The following is a 23,314-nucleotide window of genomic DNA, read 5'->3' as shown; positions in this document are numbered from 1 at the left end:
TATGTGTGTGTGTGTGTGTGTGTGTGTGTACGTATATATATACAGTATACTGTATGTGTAGATACAGTATGTGTGTAGATACAGTATATATGTATGTATATCTATATAAAATTTATTTATTTTTAATTGCGTGAAATTGCCATGATCCAGTCAGGAATCCATGTACAAAAAAGCTTAAAAGATTATCTTTTATTTTGCTTTTATTTTGAGATACAAAAGTGTAAGCACTCAACAGCAAAACACCAGAGGTTTACAACTGATTGTGATGAACTGACTTTAAAAAATGTATTCAAGCAGATATTTGTAACCCAACCTCACAAAACAAGCATTTTATGTGTTTTAGGTGTACGATAAATGTAAACATATTCCATTATACTGCAGCTGCAAAGCTGAAAAAGAAATTACATCCCACGAATAATAAGAAAAAATATGTGTATGCAAGAATAAGAAAATAACTGAAAGCCTACTTTAGCACCACCAGTAATAATATGGACCTATGCTTTAATCTCAATCCAAATACCTAAACTTGTCATTAATACTTGAGTTAATATCAGCAAAAAATGTTAAGACTGAATTTTCATGATCATTTGTAAACGCATAACAACACCAAAGCTAAAATTTGTATGCAAACATTGTTTTCCCCATGTACAACACATTTTCATCAATGAAAAAGCAAAATCCTCTTAAAAACTGACTTGATTGCAAGAAAAGACCATAAATGGGCAGGTCTTTATTTAAATGATGGCCGTGGATAAGAATTTGGTGGTGACTGATTTACTGTAGTGACTGCTTGATGAGGAACTGGGGGAGCCTAAGTCCACACTGCTCCGGCGGGAGCTTCGTCGTGAGCCTGGCCTTGATCCGGTTCTGGAACCTGGGGCGGAGGCCACATTGTAAGGACTGCTGATCCCTCTGGAAGACATGGTTGATGCCTGGAGCATTTTCACTCCTGTGCTTTCTTCCAACATGCAATTATCTAGAGCTTCCTTGTAAGAGATTTTAAGTTTACTCTTGGGGCAAGTCAGGATCTTTACATGATTGCGGACATCTTGGAGTTTATGAGCTGTTCTTGGATTCATCCAGCCCAAAGTCATAGCATCTTCTAAGTTTCTTCTACAACCCATTTCAGGGTCATAAAGCCCCCCTGTAAGAAACTGAAACTCCATGAACCTTTGCCCTGCTTCATACGGCAGCCACATCTCCTTCATGGCAGCAGGAATAGACAGCTTCTTCCTCGTTTTTACATCCTCAAATCCAATGTAGGCTTTCTGGGCAGGCTTCAGCTTACCGACCATGTCATCATCTATTATGCCTAAGCGGGAGGCCTCTTGGATCCCAAACCTCTGGCCATTTCTGGGATCAATGATTCCTCCGGTGCATGCCTGCGCTTCTAGTAGTCTCAGGGCAGTGATGGAATCTACCAGACCACGATTTAGAGCCTCTGTGATGGTTATCTTCTCTAGAGCTTCTGTGTCAAAGATGGCACCCACAGGTTCCTGTTCAACCACGGTTTCAACAGGGTAGTTCAGAATGAGAGATACTCTGGATACGTTCCTAGGGGAGTCAGGTGTGGTCGGAGATGTCACATTAGCCGTGACGCTTCGCTCTGCGACACTAGTAGTTGTAGTTGTGGTGATCTGTGAAAAAGTAGGTGACAAGGGCACTGACAGGACAGTTGAATACATCTCTCTTGATGTTGGTGTTGATGTGAATGTCGATGTTGATGATTCTGATGTTGACGTTGATGACATTGTTGATTTGAATGAGGATGAGGACGATGATGATAACGATGCCACCGATGATAGATTGGAGGTATCTGATGATCGTAAAGTTACAGATGATGCCATTGAAGACAAATTTGGAGATGCGGATGTACTTGAAGCAAATGATGGTGTTACTGAGGATGCACCCAAGGCTGGGTCTCTGGTGTTGCCAGTGATAAGAGCTGCAAATTGAGTGAGGGTGATGGCACGGGATCTGTAGCGCTGTACATCTGCTTGACTAATTACTCGCTTTTCAAGGAGCTCCGTAATATCATATTGTCTTCCAGTTTTCCTGTCAATGATAACAAATCGTGTGGAACCATCTGAATCAGTTATAGTGATCTCTTCCCATTCACATTCCTGCTCAGACAGCTCCAGGTAGGTGCTGTAGTCAATGTATCCTTTGTTATATGCTTCATATACTGTCATCTCTTTGTTGGTTTCTGGGTCCACTATTACCACCCTCCTCTTTCTCAGAGTGTTTTTCCGAAATGACTCTTGCGCTTTATTGTCCATGATAGGCAAAAGAATGAGGCCAGTCTTGCCATCTGTCATACAGCGTTTCTTGAGCTCCATATAGGTTAGGTTTTCATCTGTGTTAGGGTCAAAGAAACCCTTAGAGTCAACGCTTTGATCGGTCAGGATAATGTTCATTTTTTCATTAAAGTATCCTCTTTTGTAGGCTACATTTACATCAACACGATGACTGTGTTTAGGATCAATGATACCACCACTGGCAATCTGAGCCTCCAGCAGACGGATGCCATGACCTTTCTCCACTAGACCTCTCTCTATGGCCTGAAAGAGGGAAATAATGTTGTCTGTGCCAGGGAGTTTATAACCGGTGACAGCCCTCTCTGCTGACAGCAGACTGCTCTTGAACTCTGGTCCAAATAGTCCTCTATCATATGCATCACTAACAGTCAGGTAAAGATTATTGACAGGATCAACTATGAAACCTGAGGCAGCTTGGGCTTCAAGCAGTGCCAGAGTTGTCCCAGGTTGCAAAAGTCCATCTTTCATGGCCTGATAGATGGGCTTTATCTTATCACTGTCCTCATCATAAACTCCTGCTATGCAGGTAGAACCTCGAAGGTATGAGCGTAGACGGTCTTCAATGTCCTTGCTTGTTAATGTCCCCTCCCTCAGTTGGTCCACATCAGAACGTTCAAGCAGGTTGGCATCAACTAAATCTATGACTTCTACCTCATCTCTCAGCCCCTGGACAGTTAATGGCTTTTTCGGTTGAGGGAGAAGCAAAAGACCTGTGCTTGGATCTACCTTGCATTTTTTCTTCAGAGATATATAGGTCGTTTTTTGGTGGGTGTCTGGGTCAAGGTAACATTCGGGATACTGACTCAGTGCATCATATAGGTCCTCATCAATGAGACCTCTATCCAAAGCAATGTCTTTTGGTAGGTATATGCCCAGGTCAGGGTCCAAGATACCCCCTACAGCCTCTTGAGCCTGAAGTAACCGTAAAGCTGTGTTCTTGTTGATTAATCCCTTCTTCATTGCCTGGCCAGTTGACAGCAGTTTGGTAGAACTTGGGTCTCTGTAACCTATGGCAGCAGCTTCAGCTGCAAGCAAGTTTGATTCATCCTCTTTATCCACTACTCCCCGAGCACATGCTTCTTTAACTGTCAGTCTACGATTACTTCTGAGGTCTATGATGTGACCAGTAGCAGCCTGAGCTTCCAGTAGCAAGTTGGCACTGTCAGAAGATAAAATCCTCTGTTTCTTTGCATCTGAAAAGGAAATTTTCTTTAAAGGTCCAGCTGCCACACCAGCGACTGGCCCTGTCCCATTTAGAAAAACCTTTGCATCTACAGACACCTCTCTGACAGTTTTCTCCCCCTTCAATAGCTGGTTGAATATCACATTGTCCAGCATTCCACAATCGTGCAACTGTTGTGCTGTTACTGTCTTGCGGATGCCTTCAAAGATTAGGTTAGAAGGGTCAAACTTGGAGATTGGCAGAAGTTGTAGGCCTGTGTTATGCTCTGTGCTGCATTTTTTCTTCAAAGACCCATAGCTGATCTCCTGCACAGTTTCTGGGTCAAGATAAAAAGCAGGAGTCTGCTTTAGAACAAAACTAAGGTCTTCATCTAAAAGGTTGCGCCTGATGGCAGCATCTTTGGGCAGAAAAACACCAAGATGGGGATCTAGAATGCCTCCTACAGCCTCTTGAGCCTGCAGTAGGCGTAAACCAGTGTTCCTGTCAACTAACCCCTTCTTTATGGCCTCAAAAAGTGATAGAGACTTGGTGGAACTAGGATCCTTGTATCCCACAGCAGCGGCCTCTGCTGCCAGCAATCTGTCACGATCTTTAATGTCAACTACACCTCTGGCACATGCCTCATGTACCGTGAGATTCTGATTAGTTTCAGGGTCAATGATGTGGCCTGTGGCAGCCTGCGCTTCCAGTAGCAAATTAGCACTATCTTCAGACAGAAGCTTCTGTTTCTTCGCTTTGGACAAAGACATTTTTTGTCCAGCTACTACCCCAGCAATGGGACCTGTTCCTTTTAGATAAACTTTCTTTTCCACAGATACAATACGGACAGTTTTCTCTCCTTTAAGCAACTGGTCATATGTTGACTTGTCAAGGACTCCACATTCAAACAGCTGTTGGGCCGAGACAGGTTTATGAACACCATCAAACATCAATTTGGAAGGGTCTTTCCTCTCAATGATTGGCAGAAGTATCAGACCTGTGTGATACTCTGTTTTGCTTCTTCTCTTTAAAGCAGTATAACTTGTATCAAGTTCAGTATCTGGGTCAATATAACATGCAGGCTCCGTGCTTAGAGCATTGTAAAGGTCCTCATCTAAAAGGTTGTGCTTTACAGCTGTTTCTTTGGGAAGAAACACGCTGAGGTGAGGATCCAGAATTCCCCCTGCAGACAACTGAGCCTGCAGCAAGCGTAGCGTAGTCTTCCAGTCAATTATTCCCTTCTTCATTGCCTCAAACAATGTAAGAGGCTTTGCTGTGCTTGGATCCCGGTAGCCCACAGCCGCACCCTCCGCTACTAACAGTCTGTCTCTATCTCTGTTATCCACCACTCCTCTGGAACATGCTTCATCTACTGTTAGTTTTTGATTACTTGAGGGGTCAATGATGTAGCCTGTGGCAGCCTGGGCATCCAGTAGCATATTTGCACTCTCTATGGACATGAGCATCTTCTTCTTGGCTTCTGATAAAGACATTTTTCCTAAAGGTCCAGCTGCCACACCAGCAATTGAACCTGTTCCCTTTAGAAAAACCATTTTTTCCACAGACACCTCTCTGACAGTTTTCTCCCCCTTCAACAGCTTATTAAATGTCACTTTGTCCAGGACTCCACGATCAAGCAGCTGTTGTGCGGTTACTGTCTTGCGGATGCCATCGAACATTAGGTTAGAAGGGTCAAATTTAGAAATTGGCAGAAGTTGTAGGCCTGTATTGAGCTCTGTGCTGCATTTTTCTTTCAAAGACCCATAGCTTATCTCATTCTTGGTTTCTGGGTCAAGATAAAAAGCAGGACTCTGCTTTAGAACAAGACTAAGGTCTTCATCCAAAAGATTGCGCCTGATGGCAGCATCTTTGGGCAGAAAAACACCAAGATGGGGATCTAGAATACCTCCTACAGCCTCTTGAGCCTGCAGTAGGCGTAGACCAGTCTTCCTGTCAACTAACCCCTTCTTTATGGCCTCAAAAAGTGATAGAGACTTGGTGGAACTAGGATCCTTGTATCCCACAGCAGCGGCCTCTGCTGCCAGCAATCTGTCACGATCTGTAATGTCAACTACACCTCTGGCACATGCTTCATCTACTGTGAGATCCCGATTAGTTTCAGGGTCAATGATGTAGCCTGTGGCAGCCTGCGCATCTAGTAGCAAATTAGCACTATCTTCAGACAGAAGCTTCTGTTTCTTTGCTTTGGACAAAGACATTTTTTGTGCACCTACTACCCCAGCAATGGGACCTGTTCCTTTTAGGTAAACTTTCTTTTCCACAGATACAATACGGACAGTTTTCTCTCCTTTCAGCAATAGGTCGTATGTTGGCTTGTCAAGGACTCCACATTCAAACAGCTGTTTGGCCGAGACTTGTTTACGAACACCATCAAACATCAATTTGGAAGGGTCTTTCCTCTCAATGATTGGCAGAAGTATCAGACCTGTGTGAGACTCTGTTTTGCTTCTTCTCTTTAAAGCAGTATAACTTGTATCAAGTTCAGTATCTGGGTCAATATAATATTCAGGCTCCGTGCTTAGAGCATTGTAAAGGTCCTCATCTAAAAGGTTGTGCTTTACAGCTGTTTCTTTGGGAAGAAACACGCTGAGGTGAGGATCCAGGATTCCCCCTGCAGACAACTGAGCCTGCAGCAAGCGTAGCGTAGTCTTCCAGTCAATTATTCCCTTCTTCATTGCCTCAAACAATGTAAGAGGCTTTGCTGTGCTTGGATCCCGGTAGCCCACAGCCGCACCCTCCGCTACTAACAGTCTGTCTCTATCTCTGTTATCCACCACTCCTCTGGAACATGCTTCATCTACTGTTAGTTTTTGATTACTTGAGGGGTCAATGATGTAGCCTGTGGCAGCCTGGGCATCCAGTAGCATATTTGCACTCTCTATGGGCATGAGCATCTTCTTCTTGGCTTCTGATAAAGACATTTTTCCTAAAGGTCCAGCTGCCACACCAGCGATGGAACCTGTTCCTTTTAGAAAACCCTTTTTCTCCACAGACACCTCTCTAACAGTTTTCTCCCCCTTCAACAGCTTATTAAATGTCACTTTGTCCAGGACTCCACGATCAAGCAACTGTTGTGCTGTCACTGGCTTACGTACACCATCAAAGATCAATTTGGAAGGGTCTAGTGTCTCAGAGATGGGCAAAAGCAGCAGACCTGAGTGAGGTTCTCGCTTACATCTTTTTTTCAGTGCTCCATAACTGGACTTCAGCTCAGTTTCGGGGTCAATGTAACAATTTGGATTCTGGTTTAGAGCTTGGCGGAGGTTTTCATTCAGAAGGTCACGCTTGATAGCTGTATCTTTGGGGAGGAACACACTGATATTAGGATCTAAGATCCCTCCCATGGACTCCTGAGCTTGCAGTAGGCGTAGCCCAGTCTCTCTGTCAATAACACCCCTCTTCATGGCCTCAAACACTGACAAAGGCTTGGCTGTGGTAGGATCATTATATCCCACAGCAGCAGCCTCTGCTGCCAACAACCTGTCTCGATCACTAAAATCCACTACCCCTCTGGAACATGCCTCTTCTACAGTCAGCTTTTGACTGGTTTTGGGATCAATGATGTGACCTGTGGCTGCCTGCGCTTCCAGTAACAAATCTGCACTGTCTTCAGACAGGAGTCTCTGCTTCTTGGCATCAGACAAAGACATTTTACCCCGATTCCCAGCCACGACCCCTGCAATAGGTCCAGTCCCCTTCAGATAATCATTTTTATCAACAGACACCTCTTGAATAGTTTTCTTTCCCTTTTCTAAATTTTTAAATGTTGGCTTATCCAGCACACCACAATCAACCAGCTGCTTGGCTGTGACAGGTTTTCGAACTCCGTTAAAGACAAGTTCAGAAGGGTCTACCTTCTCAGGAACAGGAAGAAGCAGAAGGCCGGTGTGTGGCTCCACCTTACATTGCCTCTTCAGTGACATATAAGTTACACCTTCCTCAGTATCTGGATCCTGATAGAGTTCGGGCCTCCTATTCAGAGCATAAGATATGTCATCATCAATCAAATTACACGCCATTGCTTTCTCTTTGGGAAGGAAGACACTTAATGTAGGATCTAGGAAGCCACCCGTAGATTCCTGCGCTTGTAGCAGACGTAGTGTTGTGTTCCTGTCAACTTCTCCCTTTTTCATGGCCTGAAATACTGAAAGAGGTTTTCTTGACCCAGGACTCATATATCCCACTGCTGCAGCTTCTGCAGCCAGCAATCTCTCTCTGTCCTCTTCATCCACCACACCTTGATTGCATGCCTCCTCTACTGTAAATTTCCGATTGGTCCTGGGGTCAATTATGTGACCTGTGGCAGCCTGGGCATCCAATAAGATATCAGCACCATATGGTGTCAGGAGATTACCTTTCTTTGCTTCAGTGAAAGTCATTTTGCGTAAAGGTCCCGTTATGGACCCTGGACCTTTTGGGCCTTCAATTACCACCCCAGCTATTGGACCTGTACCTTTTAGACTGATTTTTTTGTCTACAGATACCTCTGGAACAGTTTTCTTCCCCAATTCTAGATCTTTAAATGTTGGCTTGTCCAGCACACCACAATCAACCAGCTGCTTGGCTGTGACAGGTTTTCGAACTCCGTTAAAGACAAGTTCAGAAGGGTCTATCTTCTCAGGAACAGGAAGAAGCAGAAGGCCAGTGTGTGGCTCTACCTTACATTGTCTCTTCAGTGACATATAAGTTACACCTTCCTCAGTGTCTGGGTCCCGATAGAGTTCAGGCCTCTGATTCAAAGCATGGTATATGTCATCATCAATTAAGTTACGTTCCATTGCTTTGTCTTTGGGAAGGTAGACACTTAGTATGGGGTCTAGGAAGCCACCTGCAGATTCTTGTGCTTGTAGCAGACGTAGTGTTGTATTCTTGTCAACTTCTCTCCTTTTCATGGCCTGAAATACTGAAAGAGGTTTTCTTGACCCAGGACTCATATATCCCACTGCTGCAGATTCTGCTGCCAGCAATCTCTCTCTGTCCTCTTCATCCACCACACCTTGATTACATGCCTCTTCAACTGTCAATTTCTGATTAGTCCTGGGGTCAATTATGTGACCTGTGGCAGCTTGGGCATCCAATAACTGATCAGCAGCTTCTGGTGTCAAGAGATTCCCTTTCTTTGCTTCAGTGAAAGTCATTTTGCGTAAGGGTCCTGTTATGGACCCAGGACCTTTTGGGCCTTCAATTACAACCCCAGCTATTGGGCCCATCCCTTTAAGGCTAATCTTTTTGTCTACAGATACCTCTGTAACAGTTTTCTTTCCCAGTTCTAGATCTTTAAATGTCGGCTTGTCCAGCACACCACAATCAACCAGCTGCTTGGCTGTGACAGGTTTTCGAACTCCGTTAAAGACAAGTTCAGAAGGGTCTACCTTCTCAGGGACAGGAAGAAGCAGAAGGCCGGTGTGTGGCTCTACCTTACATTGTCTCTTCAGTGACATATAAGTTACACCTTCCTCAGTGTCTGGGTCTTGATAGAGTTCAGGCCTCTGATTCAGTGCATGAGATATGTCATCATCAATCAAATTACGTTCCATTGCTTTCTCTTTGGGAAGAAAGACACTGAATGTAGGATCTAGGAAGCCACCCGTAGATTCCTGTGCTTGTAGCAGACGTAGTGTTGTGTTCCTGTCAACTTCTCCCTTTTTCATGGCCTGAAATACTGAAAGAGGTTTTCTTGACCCAGGACTCATGTATCCCACCGCTGCAGCTTCTGCTGCCAGCAATCTTTTTCTGTCCTCTTCATCCACCACACCTTGATTACATGCCTCCTCTACTGTAAATTTCTGATTAATCCTGGGGTCAATTATGTGACCTGTGGCAGCCTGGGCATCCAATAAGAGATCGGCACTATATGGTGTCAGGAGATTCCCTTTCTTTGCTTCAGTGAAAGTCATTTTGCGTACGAGTCCAGTGATGGACCCTGGACCTTTTGGACCTTCAATTACCACACCAGCTATTGGACCTGTACCTTTCAGACTCATTCTTTTGTCAACAGAAACATCAGGGACAGTTCTATGCCCTTTCACAAGCTGGTTGAATGTTGGTTTGTCCAGAACACCGCATTCAAGCAACTGGTTTGCTGTCACTGATTTGCGTACACCATCAAAAATCAGATCGGTAGCGTCCAAGGTTGGAGGCGGTGCAGCTCTTGTCAGCTCAGTTTCAACATTTTCTCTCACAATGGTCACCTCCTTCACATCTCTCTGTATGGTTGCCAGCTTAATTTTATATGTCTCCTCAACCTCTCGGAGTTCCATCCTCAGCCTGTCTATCTCACTTTTGAAAGACTTCTTTTCCCTCTCTAGACGTTCCTTGTCCACGTCATATTGCCGGAGCAGACTCTGCTTACTATCATGCTGTTCCTTCCAGTAATCTAAATCCTTCTTCACCCTTTCATTTTCCTCCAGTAGACGTTGCTTATTGCGAAGCTCTGACTCTTGGGAAAATTTGATAAGAGCAAGTTCCTCCTCTAGCTTCTGAGAGTGATCTTTGTCAGTTCCTGAGAATTGCAGTTTCAGCAACAGAGCGTCTCTCTCCACCACAATCTCTTTGTACTGGGACTGAAGGGACTGCATCGTCGCAGTTGTCTGGTGGGAGGAAGGACAGCAGAGAGATGAAAGGTTAGTTGGCTCAAAAATACAACCATAAATTTTTTGTACAGGTAGACCTCTGCTTACATCATTCATTGATTCCAGGAGACAGAACGTAAGTCGAAAAATAACATAAGTCAAATTCTGCCGCATTGCAGGTCACAGCAGCTGCTATGAGCTAATAATATTAAATGTTTTTACTCTTATGGAGTGAAGTAAATGACGTAAGCTTGATTTTTATTTTTCCTTTTTTTAAAAAACTGACATAATTGAGAACAACGTAAGTTAAAACGAAGTAAGCCGAGGTATACCTGTATAGAAATATCAGTATATTCCTTATCCGTATTTCACATTGTGGCACACATTGAAATTAAATAAAATGGGAAAATAATATTGTGCTAAATCTAACATACACCACAACCAGGGATTTGCAAACTTTACTACTATCCAGGAGGACAGGACACACTTGTTATATTGGAATATACCAGCAGCAAAGTACTGCAAGGATGTCCACCAATTTCTCTAGCGGTTGAATAAAAAACAACCAAATTGATGTTGTAGATTGTTCCTGTGTTTTTGTTTATCTTAATGTAAAATATGACAAAACACATTAAATGATGGCACACTTTGAAGACAATAATAGTCAAAAACACGAATAGCAAGTGTGTGTGTTCCTCCAGGATGACGTTTGCTATGTTAAGTAATACATTTACTACATATGCTGCTATTTCCCATTTAGAAATAAAAAAAAAAGACAATGTCTTACAAGGCAGGGAAATCAAAGTATGTATAGGTATATATTGTTTCTGTGAAATTGACTATCTTATGCATGCAGAAAAAATATGTTTACACAACTTCGAAAATTAACAGATCAACTTTTCGAAAAGCTTCTAGTGTATATTCAGACTGGGAATGGAAGATTTTCACATTCTGTAAATTTGTGAAACAGCACTGGCCGATCAGGGTAAATCTTGAGTGATGGATCTTCAATAGCAAAAAAAAGGTACCTCAAAAGAAAAGGTACCTGAAATGTGGATTTGCTGCTTTTACAAATTTGCAAAATGTGTCTTTACAATCATTAAGACTCTACTGTAAATTAACAACGATCAAACCAGAGAAAACAGGATGAGTTAGATGCCAAAGGTGTTCACTCTTCTGGAATAAGCAAAAAAAGCATGCACGCTGCACATACATTAGCAGTGCAGACAGATGACGGAGGTCAGAGGGCACAGATCTTGTTGTCAGGATAGTGATAGTGATAGTGTTCAAATCAGAGCTACTACATGGAAGGCATCTACAGGGGTTCTAGAGGTGTTCCAGCATGCAGGAAGCGTTTGACCACACAGTGACGACTACGTGATTGGTCCAACTTGGGAGTCTGATTTGGAAAAGGGAGAGCAGTCCAGGACTACATGCCAAACCTCCATGTACCTCGCTGGCCTGCTTTTGTAATTTGTCAGTCTCCAGGTGGAGTTTCTCCCTCTCGGATGAGAGCTCCGACACCAGGTTGCAGTGATCTTTATTGCTGCGCTCACTGGCTTGAAGCTGCAGCTCAAGGGCGGCAATCTGAGAGGAAAACTCATCATCAATTCCAAGTTTGGACCTCGCAAGTTCCTGTTTATCGTGTTGTGCTGCTCTCAGTTCTCCTTCCATCCGCAGCCTCTCTCTGGTCTGAGTTTCTGTCAACTCCTTCAGCCTCTGAAGAGCCACAGAATTCTCCTGCAGTGCTTTACTACTCTCTTCTATAGTTCTATTAAGACCTTCATTCTTGAGGTTTGCATCTTTGACTCTTGCCTGCTCCTGCAGGAGTTGTTGCTGCAAGGCTTTCAGCTCCGCCCCTAGCTTTGTCACATGATCTGCAGACGTCTTGTTCTGTGTGAAGCTTCTTTCTAGTTCTTCTTGCAACTTTAGAAACTCTTCGTCTCGTATCTTTTCTGAGAAGCTGGCTTGGTCTTGACTCTGGCGTAGCATGGTGATGGTGCTGGTGTACTCTTTCATGGATGAAGCGGTCTTTTCCAGCTCTGTTTCTACCTGCTGTCTTCTGGCCACTTCGTCTTGGTTAGCCTGCCTTAGATTTTCCACTTGACTCTCCAGACCATCTCTCACAGCCAGAAGGTCTTTCATGCGTCCCTGTAATCTGCTCATCTTCTGTTCCATTCTTCTTCTCTCCCTGCTCTCTCTATCCAGCTCCAAACGTATCTTCTCAAGCTCGTCCTTGCACTCCACCAACTGGGTCACCGCCACCGAGGAACTGGTTAGCTTCACCTGCAGCTCAGCCAAAGTATTATCCATCACACCCTGCCCCTCCTCGACGGTTCTCCTCCTGCGCGCCTCCTCCTCGAGACTGTGCGTGATGTAGGCCATTTCCTCACTCTTCTCTTGAAGACTCTTCATGACTGCTGCCAGCTCCTCTCTATACCGGTTGCTTTCTTCATCGCTGTGTCTCATCAGCACCTCCACCTCTCTTTCCAGTTCCCTCCTCTTGTGTGTTTCCTCTGAGATGACAGCATGTTGATGGCGAGTTTTTTCTTCTGCGATCTTCCTTCTTTCCTCAGCCTCGCTGGCCAGGATCCTGAGCCTCCTCAGCTCTTCCTCCATGTTACTCCTTTCTGCCAGAATCCCGTCAAACTGCAGCTGGAGCTCAGCTGCTTCCTCCTCTCTCTGGGCTTCCAGTCTCTGGACGTCTGTGCGACTGATGTGGATCTGGGATTCATAGTTGAGCTTTAGGTTATTTATCTCCACAACGCATTTGCTTCTTACCTTTGACATCTCCCTCTGTAGCTCCTTGATCTTGTCTGCTTCCTCAGCCAACTGCCTCCGCAGCTGCTGGATCTCACGATCCTTGCTGGCCACACCCTTCTCGATCTCCACCTTAGACCAGCTGACTGTCTCCAGCTCCTTCTGCCTCTTCCTCAGCACTGAGTCATACTCCACCTGCTGTTGAGTGTAGCGTTCCTCTGCCAGCCTCTTCTTCCTCTTTTCTTCTTCAAGCAGGTACTTGAGATTCGTCACCTGATGGTTGAGGTCGGCCAGCTGGCTTTGAGTGCTATCCAGGGACTCCTTGGCGGCGTTGCACTTCAGGACGGTGCTCTGCTTTACCTCCTCCACCGACAGCAACTGCTCCTGCGACTGGGACAGCTCCAGCTTATATCGGGCGATGTCGTCCGCCAAAGATTTGTTCTTAGCGTTGCAATCTTGGAAGTTATCCTTCAGAAGTCGAAGTTCTTCCTCTAACAGGTCGATCCTGGTGTTACGAATCTGAAACCAAAGGTTGAGATTCAATAAACCTGTTTAATAAAACCTAAGACAGTCTACTTAAACTATTAATTTGGCTGGATTTATCTGACACAAGTGTTTCTAAGAAGAAACAAATTGTAAACATTCAGTAAGTTACAAACAAGGGCATCGCCACCTTGAGTTCCTCCATGTTTTTGAGCAGTTCTCCCAGGAATTTGTAGTAGTCTCCAGATGAGGTAAGCAACGCCATGTAACGGGTTTGCAGTTGTATAGCCTGAGATGAACACAAAGAAAACTTAATGACTCTTTCAGAAATATTTCATTGTGTTGACTCAGAGAAACTGTCATATAAATGAGTCAGTCTGGAGGTCCCAGATTGATTTAGAAAGAAATTATTTACAATTTTTTTAAAACAAAAGTTTCACTGTAGCATCCAAATCGAAAGCTCCTGATGTTGTGTAATAAGTGGAAACAATGAGGTATGCAGAGACTAAGAAAACTCAAGCTTGTCTAATGTGGGATTAGCAAATGATTATGCTAATGTACCCTCTTCAGACAGGGTTTAGGAGAATGTCGAAATGCTCTTTTGCAGTTAAGCTTCTGGAACTTTCAGTTTGCATTTTCATTTTTGGAGCAAACTACTGGTAACGTATAAAACTAAGAAATAAAATGATTCACGCTACAGACAAAAGTTGCCTGAATGTCTTCAAAAGGGACAACACTTCCAGTTTGGTGCCAAACCTCTTGATTTAGATCCATCGACGGTGACCTCAGCATGGTCCTCTTAATTGGGATGTTGAGTAAAGTCTCTAACCCAAATGTGTAGGAGGCGAGGTCCATTTCATAGTCCTGCAAAACAAAGGCAGTTGAAAAATTCATGAACTGGACTAAATGGTTTTGAGGAGTTTGAAGTCAGCATCCTTACCTTGATTGAATTGACACAGGCCTCATTGTCCTTCAACACGCTTTCTACCGTCTCCCTCTTTGCCTTGATTTCTGAGTTTAGTGCCTTAATAACACAGTTTAGAGATAAGTCAGACAAACCCTCAAGACTGCCCGCATTTCAACCAATGAGAATGAAGAGGTGAACAGGGGACCTTCTGGTCATTCATGTGGTCTTGCAGTGCCTGGAGGCTATCTATCTTGGTTGCCTGCAGGACGTCCTGTTTGTTACGAGTGTCGTTGATCCAGTCATCAAGAGAGCTGCTGGTTTCTTTGTAGTGCAGCAGCTGGGGCTGGTACAGCAGCAAATCCTGGAGTCTGACCAATTAAACAGAAATAAATACAAGTTGTGCTTTGAAAAATATATCTCACCCAGCCCTAAGATGTAAATTCTCAGCTCTGGGTTAGGAACCTGGTTTGAAGTTGTGTACAGAAAAGCACACCTGGTATCAATCTGTCCAGTGATTCGTCTCCAGCGGTCTGACAGCACCCCCACCTGCTCGGTGTATTTGCACAGCATCATGTCGCACCTGTGGGAGGGTCCACCCACCTGGCTGTTCCAGTGGCTCGCCTTGGACAACTCTGCCTCCATGGAGGCCAGAACATCCTTCTTATTATCCAGCTCTGCTTTCATATTCTGCATATAGAAGACACCAGGCGAGGGTGAGGGTTTACGAGTGCTTTTCAAGCAGCAGGAATCAGAGCATTCATCACAACCAACACAGCAGGACGGTCCCAGTCTGGAGCAAAAGCTTCCCACAGCAACTGCAATATGATGCTCAAACCACTTGAATAATGAAATTTGAATACCGTCAGGGTCGATATGTAAGCCTCCACTTCACCGGGTAACAGGGAGGTGGTCTCTTTCTCTGTCAGTCTCGCCTCGTGAACTTTCACTATGTCTTCAGCTCGGTCCACGCTCTCCAGCATGTCCCTTAGAGCCCGCAGCCTGATGAAGAAGGAGAGATCATGAAGAGCTGAAGAAAAGTCAGAAAGCTTACTAAAGAGTTCTTTCCCCCCATGGTACAACCATTTCCTTTCTTACGTCTTAGATGATGTCTACAAAGACTTTGCAACAATAATAAGATGGTAAAACCCAAACTATCATATAAACTGTTTTGGCCTTTAACAAGCAACAAAGCATACACAGCCAAGGTTTGTTGAAAAAACTTTTAAACTGCATTTCATTTCATTTTCATTTTCATATTACCACCGCTACATCCGCCGCAGCAGGTCACGGGGAGCTGGAGCCTATCCCAGTGGCATAGGGCGTGAGGCGGGGGACACTCCGGGCACGACGCCAGTGCACCGCAGTAAACTGCATTTATTCTACAAAATGTATTATATAATGTAAAAAATTTTGGCGGGCCGGATTACAACGCCTTAAGGGCCAAACATGGCCCACGGGCCATACTTTGCTCATGCCTGTTCTAGTGGCTCTACAGTTCTTCCAGAGCTTCAAAAAAAAAACTGTCTTGGGTTACCGTTGCAGATAAGCCGAGGAGCTGCTCTCCAGACTACCCAGTCTCTGGTTGATGATTCCGATCTCACTGCGGAGGAACTGGGCTTTATCCAGATCACTTGTTTCATCCAGCTCCTTCAAAATACGCTCCCTCAGGCGTAAGAACTCCTCGCGCATCGAGTCCACGTCATGCTGCACCGTCTACGAAGAAACGCAGCCATGAAGAATTTGACATGGACTCGACTCCAGGCTGGTCTGGTGTTGTCTTAGCGCCTACCTCCAGCTGAGTGATCTTGAGGCTGCAATCGTTCACACCGTCGTCTCCGACGCAGATGTGAACGTGCTGACTCAGGGTTCCCTCGGCGGCCTCCAGTCTCAGTCTGAGCGCATGCAGCTCAGTCAAGCTGTGAGATGCCGGGACGGGGTTAGAAGAAGAGGACACCAACACCTTCCTCCTTGCTGGTTCAGTCTTGGTCACTTTCACGACATCCTTCTTGATCACTTGTTCTTTTTTCACCACCTCTTTTTTCACTTCCGCTTTCCTCTCTGCTGTTTTTATCAACTCCTCCCTCAGTTGTTCTTCCTCAAGCCTTCTGGCCTCCTCTTCAGCTGCTGCTTGTTGCTGCTGCTGTATTATAATCAGCTGCTGTTGGTGTTGCTGCTCAGCTGCTTGTTGTGCTTCTATTTGTCCCTGTTGTACAACTGCGAGTGAAAACATGTAACTATTTAAAAGTTGATATAGTTACCATATCCACAGAAAAAGGAGTGACATTGCGTTGGATGGTTTTGCCACTATGATGATGCTCACATTCTGTAATATTTACCAGCTAATAGTTTGCAATACATGTATTCATTGGGTAAAATTAGCTAACAACATCCAAGAAAAATCCAAGCATTGGCTGCAGACATGCTAACATTAGCTGCAGCTACAACACAATTACAGATGTCATCTTTTCAGAATTCAAAGTATAAACTCTGTTTCTTCATTTTGGGGAAGGCGATAAGTTCTTCTCAGTCCTGTATTACTTACTGTAGGTAGGCAGCTGGACCACCAGCTGGTCATAGTGGGACTGAGCTCCTGTGAACTGGTCCTCCATGGCTCTCTTGTCATCATCGGCAAACATCTGGGAGCCGAGGCTGCTCACCTTGAACTCCGACATGTGAGTCTCGAGAGTCTTGATGATTTGTCGATACTCTTCCGGACGCATCTTAGACAGCTGAACAAACATAGAAAACATGTTTGACTTGTGTCTGAATCATATCAGAAACCTGATATTAATGTAGTTTTTTAGGAGCTTATAGTTGATTTTACTAAAGGACAGGGAGCTGTTTTCCATTGATTCCCCTGTTTCCTGTCTTCCTGGCATGTGGCCATATGTCAATTGGTACTAATATTCACCTGATTGATCACAATCGACATTTGTGAATGTACAAAACCAAGTGTATTCATCACTTACCATTGAGATGGTCAGGGACTTGATGTATGTGATGTCCTGGACACAATACTGCCAGGCAATGAGACTCTTCACGTTGATGTACAGCTGATTCCAGATGGACAGGATGGCCTCATAGTACTGATCGTTCCTTTGGATAAGAGAGACATGACATTTAAATATGTTTGAGTACTGACATGTGTCAGCAACACAAACACAAGCCGTCTTTGAGTCTTACTTGTTGGCCAGACTGATGCTGAGAGGGTTAGGAGGCGGTATGATCAGGCAGACTGAGGGCACTGACATATCTAGCCCTCCTGGACCGGTGATTTCCCACTTACTGCGTTGATTGTTATTCTTTAGGATTGCCTCGTCGCCCTTACAGATCACCTTCTGCAAGGCCAAGAAGATCATCAATAAATACCCTCGATCCTGTTGATTACCATTTGTGAATATATATAAGTCATAAATATACAGTTTATATTGGACTGACCTGGTCTTGCTTGAAGTCGCACAAAGCCTTGACGAGGATGGGGCCGCTGCTCTTGTCTTCAGGGTTTCTGGGTTTCAGTCTCACGATGTTCTTGGAGCTGTTGACCAGAGGCTGAATAAGCCTCTTGTTTTCCAGGATCTTCTCCTTTTCTCTCTGGAGATTGTTAGAAAAAACAGTCAGCAATTATTAAAGCAGGAAAATCAAGTAAAGGACGAATAATCCAGTGAACATCTTTTTAACTTTTCAAGCCTCAACAGAAACATTCTAAATCTTAATGTTAAACTTAACTAAACGTTTTGTTCAGTTTAGTAGTTCATGTGTAAAGAGGCGAAAAGCAGTTCAACTGTTTGACTTGTGACTTGTGCTAACAACATTAGCCAGTCCATCCTTGGCCAGTCTGCTGAGACCTGATCGGTGTGGCCTCCAACTGACCTGAAGGAGACTCGCACGAAGGAGACGTGAAGACTTCCTGTTGGCATGTCATTGCTGTTAAAAGCTGTTTTGTATTGTGTTGTGTGGTCTTTGTGTTGTTTATACCTCCAGTCCCTTGAGGAGCTCCAACAGGTCGGCTAAAGACGTATTCCGATCACAGGTGAACTTCTTGCGGACCGTCTCGTGTTCCTTCTGCAGGTTGCTGTACGTTTCATTGGCTTCCTTGAAGAACTGTTGAGAAACATGTGACGTCATGAAGATCTGAGGTATATAAATGAAAACGAATACCTTGTGGAACTTTAACATGGGTGGCTTGTTGGGAGGAAAAAGCATGTCTGTACCGATACAAACATCAGGGGGCACCACAAATGACAACTTTAGCGAGAGAGAACTGGAATGAGGGAATTTTACCTTTAAATCTTTAACAGTTGCTCCGGTAATTCCAAATATGTTCTCCAAAGTTCTACACTAACCTTTTTTAATCAACGGTACACCCTCTGATGAACCTTGTCCAAAATAAAAGCCTTCTCTGGAGCGTTGAGCTGTAGTTTCACACATAAATTGCTACTGAATTCATGTTTGCTCATGTTACCTGGCTGTAGGCTGCGTTCTCCTTCAGGTGTGTGTCGATGCATTTGGTAATCTGAAGCAGCCAGCTCCACTGAGTCTGGAGGGTGTCCCTGTAAGCCTGAAACAGAAAAGAACAAATGTAAAGACGAGGTTCCAGCGTCCACGGATGCATGTCAACGCTGAGCGCTGCAGTCTGAATAACAGGACGGTTCCACACCTCAATCTTGTCTGAAGCTGGGTGGTCGTTCTTCAGGATGGAGTCCACTCTGGCTTTGAGTTTATTCAGGTCCTTCTCTTTGACCTCCAGGGCGCTCATTAGTTTCTGTTCCATTAAAAAAAAGTTAAAGAACATTAGGATGCAGCTGGGGGAAGAGTCCGTGTTCTGATCCTCATCAACTTCAAGAAGGACATTCGTGTGATTGAAACAACAGCTTTGAACTTTTACCCTCCAGGCATTTTACTCACAGAATAGCTCTCCTGTTTGCGTGGAATGTACTGGTTGATGTTCTTGTCTCCCCAATCGAACATCAGCTCCTGTTCCTCCCTTTCGTTCACCCACATGATCTCCCTGGATATCTCCTGAATGATCTGCTGGAGGTCCTGCAGCTGCTTGGAGCGACCGAATGACATTTTCTGGGGAAGGAGCAGAAGTTTGATCACTCAACAGATCCTTTAGCTCCAACAGTGAGGATTTAGGAACTTGGCGTTTATTTCTGTTCACCTGCAAACTGTCCCATTCCTGATCCAGAGCATGCAGATTAGCTTTGTCACCTTTCTTGATCTGCAAGGAGAACAAGTTGAATATGTCACACCATCATCCGCCGAATCTCTCATTTGACTTTTTTTTTTTTATTGATGCAGAACCAGATCCAGGTCCTGCTGTACCCACCAGGTCGTCTCTGGCCCGGTCCACCTCGGGGCTCCTCTGGATGGAACTGTGGAACTTCTGGTGGCTGATGAGCTGCTGGTCGATGGCTGCTGGATCGTCCCCCCAAGGCGCCGTTTCAATCAGACGCTGCAAAACCGAACAGGTAGAGAAAAGTTAAACCGGTCAGCACAGCAGGAATGCAGACCGGACTTGTCGGAACAGGTTATTCTGGAAAGAGAAGGGTTTTATAGTTCTTTCTGGTTGTTTGAGACAGATCCTAGTTTACTGTCTCTCTGTTAGTCACTTCAACAAAGTGCATCTTTCAAAACTTGCTTTAATTTTCAGGAAATAACCCGAGAAATATATAAGGTCGGGGTGTATCGTGTTTAGTTGTTTTTCCTGTCACCAGAAGGGGGCGACAGAGCAACCGACTGGTTGACAGGAAATATCTCAGGAATCCAACAGAAGAAATTTGATATGACAGTTCCAGACAATCAGATGTTCTGTCTCTTGTGTCTACTCTCCTGAACTATTCTAGAAGTCCTTCGATCTGATGAGTCAGCAGAAGAATGTTTTCACACCAGGTACATGATGTTCTGACATCTGAGCGTACTTCTCTGGCACAGCTCTCAATTTTACCTGTTTGAGGGTCCACCTATTTGAGGCTCTACCTGTTTGAGGCTCCACCTATTTGAGGGGTCGACCTGTTTGAGGCTCTACCTGTTCAAGGCTCCACCTATTTGAGGGGTCGACCTATTTGAAGTTCTACCTGTTTGAGGCTCTACCTGTTTGAGGGTCCACCTGTTTGGGGGTCTATCTGATCCATCTTGAGTCTGGAGCTCTTTAATATTCGTTTTACTTTCTTACATTTTAAAACTCTTCTTCACCTTCCTCAGTTGTTGTAGTGTGTGTGTGTGTGTGTGTGTGTGTGTGTGTGTGTGTGCGTGTGTGTGTGTGTGCGTGTGTGTGTGTGTGTGTGTGTGTGTGCGCATGCACATGCACACACACTCACCTTCTGCTGTGCAATCCATCCCATTGCATCTTGGAAGCTCCGCCCAGGCTCCTCCCAGGCGCCGGAGCTCCCCCTGTTGCTCCGCCTCCTCTGCAGGGAGCCTGTGAAGGCCTTGTGGACGCCCTTCAGCTGGTCCTTACACATCTCCATGCTGATGAGCAGAGCAGAGACACAATGTGTGGGCACTGAACTGATGGACAGACCACAGATCAGAAGGATGGGGGTGTTCCTCACGTCCTGACAACGTTGTCGTTGGGTTGGCCCATCTGCCTCAGGTCCACCGCGCAGCTCTTCAGCTGCTCAATGGTGTCTTTGGCCATCGCCATGAAGCGCTCTGCGTCGCCCGTGGTGCTGCCCTGCAAGGTGTCACACATTCAGAGGGGGTGGGGGACGTAAATACACATTTACCAATAAAGTTTTATTCAACGTGCAACGAGCAGAAGAGAACTCACGGATTGGAGGGCGTATTCAGCCTTCTTCAGATAGTCCTGGCACTGGCTCTGCAGCATCAAGGCCTTCTGGTGGATGGCACTGAGGCTGGAGGCACTGCAGGGGGCAGCGGAGCTCATCATCATCATCATCTTCATCATCATCATCATCATCATCATCATCACCATCATCAGTTACTGCACTGAACCACCACAGCTTCTCATTACGGACTCCGTTGAACCTTTTGTCCGTTCTGGAGCAGTTTTTATTAATTTTATTTAAACTTTTTTTGTGACCCCTGTGTCAGACAAGCTAAATGAAGTCATTTTTCTTTTCTTTTTATCCTGTTAATAGTTTTGTGAGTTCTATTGGTGGTCTTCCAGGAAACACCGGCAGCCCTTGTGATGTTTACATGCAACTAGAAGTTGCTTGAACTTTCTCAAAGGCGTTAAATATTGACAAATTAGTTGTTTGCTTCATGTCTGCCATGTGTTAAAACTGGATATTCTAATACCCAGGGGTGCTGGGGGGAGGGGGGGCGCCAAGCTCCTGTTGCTCGGGGCTCTGGCGTCGTGTTTCTGCAGGATGTGACCTCATGCTGGCGGCGGTGCAGGAACGTGTTCAGGTTCCTCTGGTTCTCGGGTTGATCATGTGATCAGGAAACAACGTAATTTGTCTCTGACGGCTGGAGGAGATATTTTAACGTTTTAATGCAAAAATAAAGAAAGAAAGAAAAAAGGAAAAATTTAGCTGTTCTGGGTGCAGGTTTAGCTGTTTGCCAGAGGCCTAAAAGTTGTTGCCGTGGCAACCTGATCAGACATTACTGTCAGGGTATAATCAGCTGGTTTACCACATTTTTAACATTTATTTTTATTATCATTATTATTATTGTTGTTGTTTTTGTTGTGCCATAATGCAGTAGTAACCATGGAAACCAGGTTAAGTTCAGTCATCAGACCCGATGATCCCAATGAATGATCAGATTTAGAGTCTCTGATGAACTCCGTGAGTTCACACCCATAACAGTGACATCATGGACGAACCGCAGTTTCACATCACGGACCAAAATGTCTGGTCTGTGATGTGAAAATCCATTTATTCGCGAAATGTATTTATTCTGTACATTTATTTATTTCTACTTACTTATCATTTATTAAATCTATTTACAGTATTTTCCGCGCTATACGTCGCACCTTTAATTTTCTCAAAACCGACAGTGAACCCTATAATCCTGTGTGCCTTATATATGAAAAAGGTTTAAAAAAAAATAGACCATTCATTGAGGGTGCGCCTTATAGTCCAGTGCGCCTTATGGTGCGGAAAATACTGTATTCTATTTATTATTTAATCTCTATTTATTCACGTTATACTCAATGAACACACAAACTGAAGGCGCCCCAGGTAAAGGTGCACAAACCGGGGTCATGTTTTGGGTTTGCAGAAGTTTCTGTGTAACTCATTCCTGCAGCTCCGCTCCCGCGTTCCTCTGCAGATCACCGGGTTCCGTACGCGGACGCGCCCCGACGCAGAGGCGCGCAAGCAGCGGAACGGACGCAGGGATGGAGTGAGGTGGCTGATTAACGTTTGATAGCAAGTAGCCAGTCACGGTGACGCGCGCGCGTTACCTGTTCGAATGCATCACGGACAGGTAACAGGTGGAGGTGAGCACAACAGACAATAACGACAGCCAAGAAGAAGAATGGAGGGATTCTTACCTCATTCCGCCTGACATTCCGCTCACTATTCCGCCTGACATTCCGCTCGCTATTCCGCCTGACATTCCGCTCACTATTCCGCCTGACATTCCGCTCGCTATTCCGCCTGACATTCCGCTCACTATTCCGCCTCCCATTCCGCCCATGGAGGTCTTAGTAACGCTGTAGGTGTTGTATCCGTCCATGCTGGTGTCGTATCCATTACCGCCTCCGTGGATGACTTCGCTTCGTGCGTAATAGTGGCTCACCCCGCCACTCAGGTCGCCTTTGGACCCGACCCTGCGGCTCATGCTCAGCTCCTTCTGAGACCCGTACACACTCATCCTGACCAGAAACCCGCCGCCGAAGCGACTCCGTGGAACGAAACCGGGCGGAGGAGGAGAGGAGGCGCAGCTGGCGACCCTCTCACCTGTGCGCTCCGCTCGATCTGGGGCAAACTGCAACCCCGGGCGCGGGGGGAGGACCGTTTTTTGTAGGCGGGCGACCAACACCTCTCCGCCTCTCGCTGAACTTCACTGAAGGAACCAAGTTTTCCTCTGCGCTCCTCCTCTGCAGAGCGCGCAGCTCGGTTTGCGCAGCATCCGATCTGGATCGATTTGGAGCAATTTGAAATTCAAAGAAGAGAAA

The 23,314-nt window shown here is 45.1% G+C and overlaps 1 protein-coding gene and 1 long non-coding RNA gene across 3 annotated transcripts in view; one reads left to right on the top strand and one right to left on the bottom strand.

The window, feature by feature from the left end:
• LOC137598634 (uncharacterized) overlaps positions 1-23,314 on the top strand; it is a 28,374-nt gene that overhangs the window by 237 nt on the left and 4,823 nt on the right. Inside the window, exon 2 of the long non-coding RNA XR_011036708.1 lies at positions 19,525-19,694. This is a non-coding gene — a long non-coding RNA (uncharacterized lncRNA). The remainder of the gene's footprint in view (positions 1-19,524; positions 19,695-23,314) is intronic.
• On the bottom strand, positions 175-23,096 carry LOC137598633 (desmoplakin-like). Of its 2 annotated transcripts, none has more exons than XM_068319010.1 (24): positions 22,688-23,096; positions 20,996-21,089; positions 20,778-20,899; positions 20,544-20,694; positions 19,553-19,678; positions 19,385-19,444; positions 19,129-19,296; positions 18,881-18,985; positions 18,686-18,781; positions 18,199-18,324; positions 17,662-17,814; positions 17,407-17,561; positions 17,193-17,319; positions 16,766-16,952; positions 16,013-16,437; positions 15,758-15,936; positions 15,084-15,222; positions 14,717-14,910; positions 14,429-14,591; positions 14,257-14,340; positions 14,073-14,180; positions 13,507-13,605; positions 11,526-13,352; positions 175-10,091 (listed from the first exon to the last, which is right to left on the bottom strand). In XM_068319010.1, the coding sequence occupies exons 1-24, from the start codon at positions 23,008-23,010 to the stop codon at positions 735-737; spliced, it is 14,568 nt and encodes a 4,855-aa protein (XP_068175111.1). In that variant the 5' UTR covers positions 23,011-23,096; the 3' UTR covers positions 175-734. The 2 variants fall into 2 exon arrangements, with proteins under 2 accessions (XP_068175111.1, XP_068175112.1); XM_068319011.1 differs by having other exon boundaries at positions 12,855-13,352.

This window comes from Antennarius striatus, chromosome 7 (assembly GCF_040054535.1).
Source record: "Antennarius striatus isolate MH-2024 chromosome 7, ASM4005453v1, whole genome shotgun sequence".
Taxonomy (NCBI): domain Eukaryota; kingdom Metazoa; phylum Chordata; class Actinopteri; order Lophiiformes; family Antennariidae; genus Antennarius; species Antennarius striatus.
The sequence above is the reverse complement of the archived record's forward strand: the minus strand, read 5'-3'. Positions and strand labels throughout refer to the sequence as shown.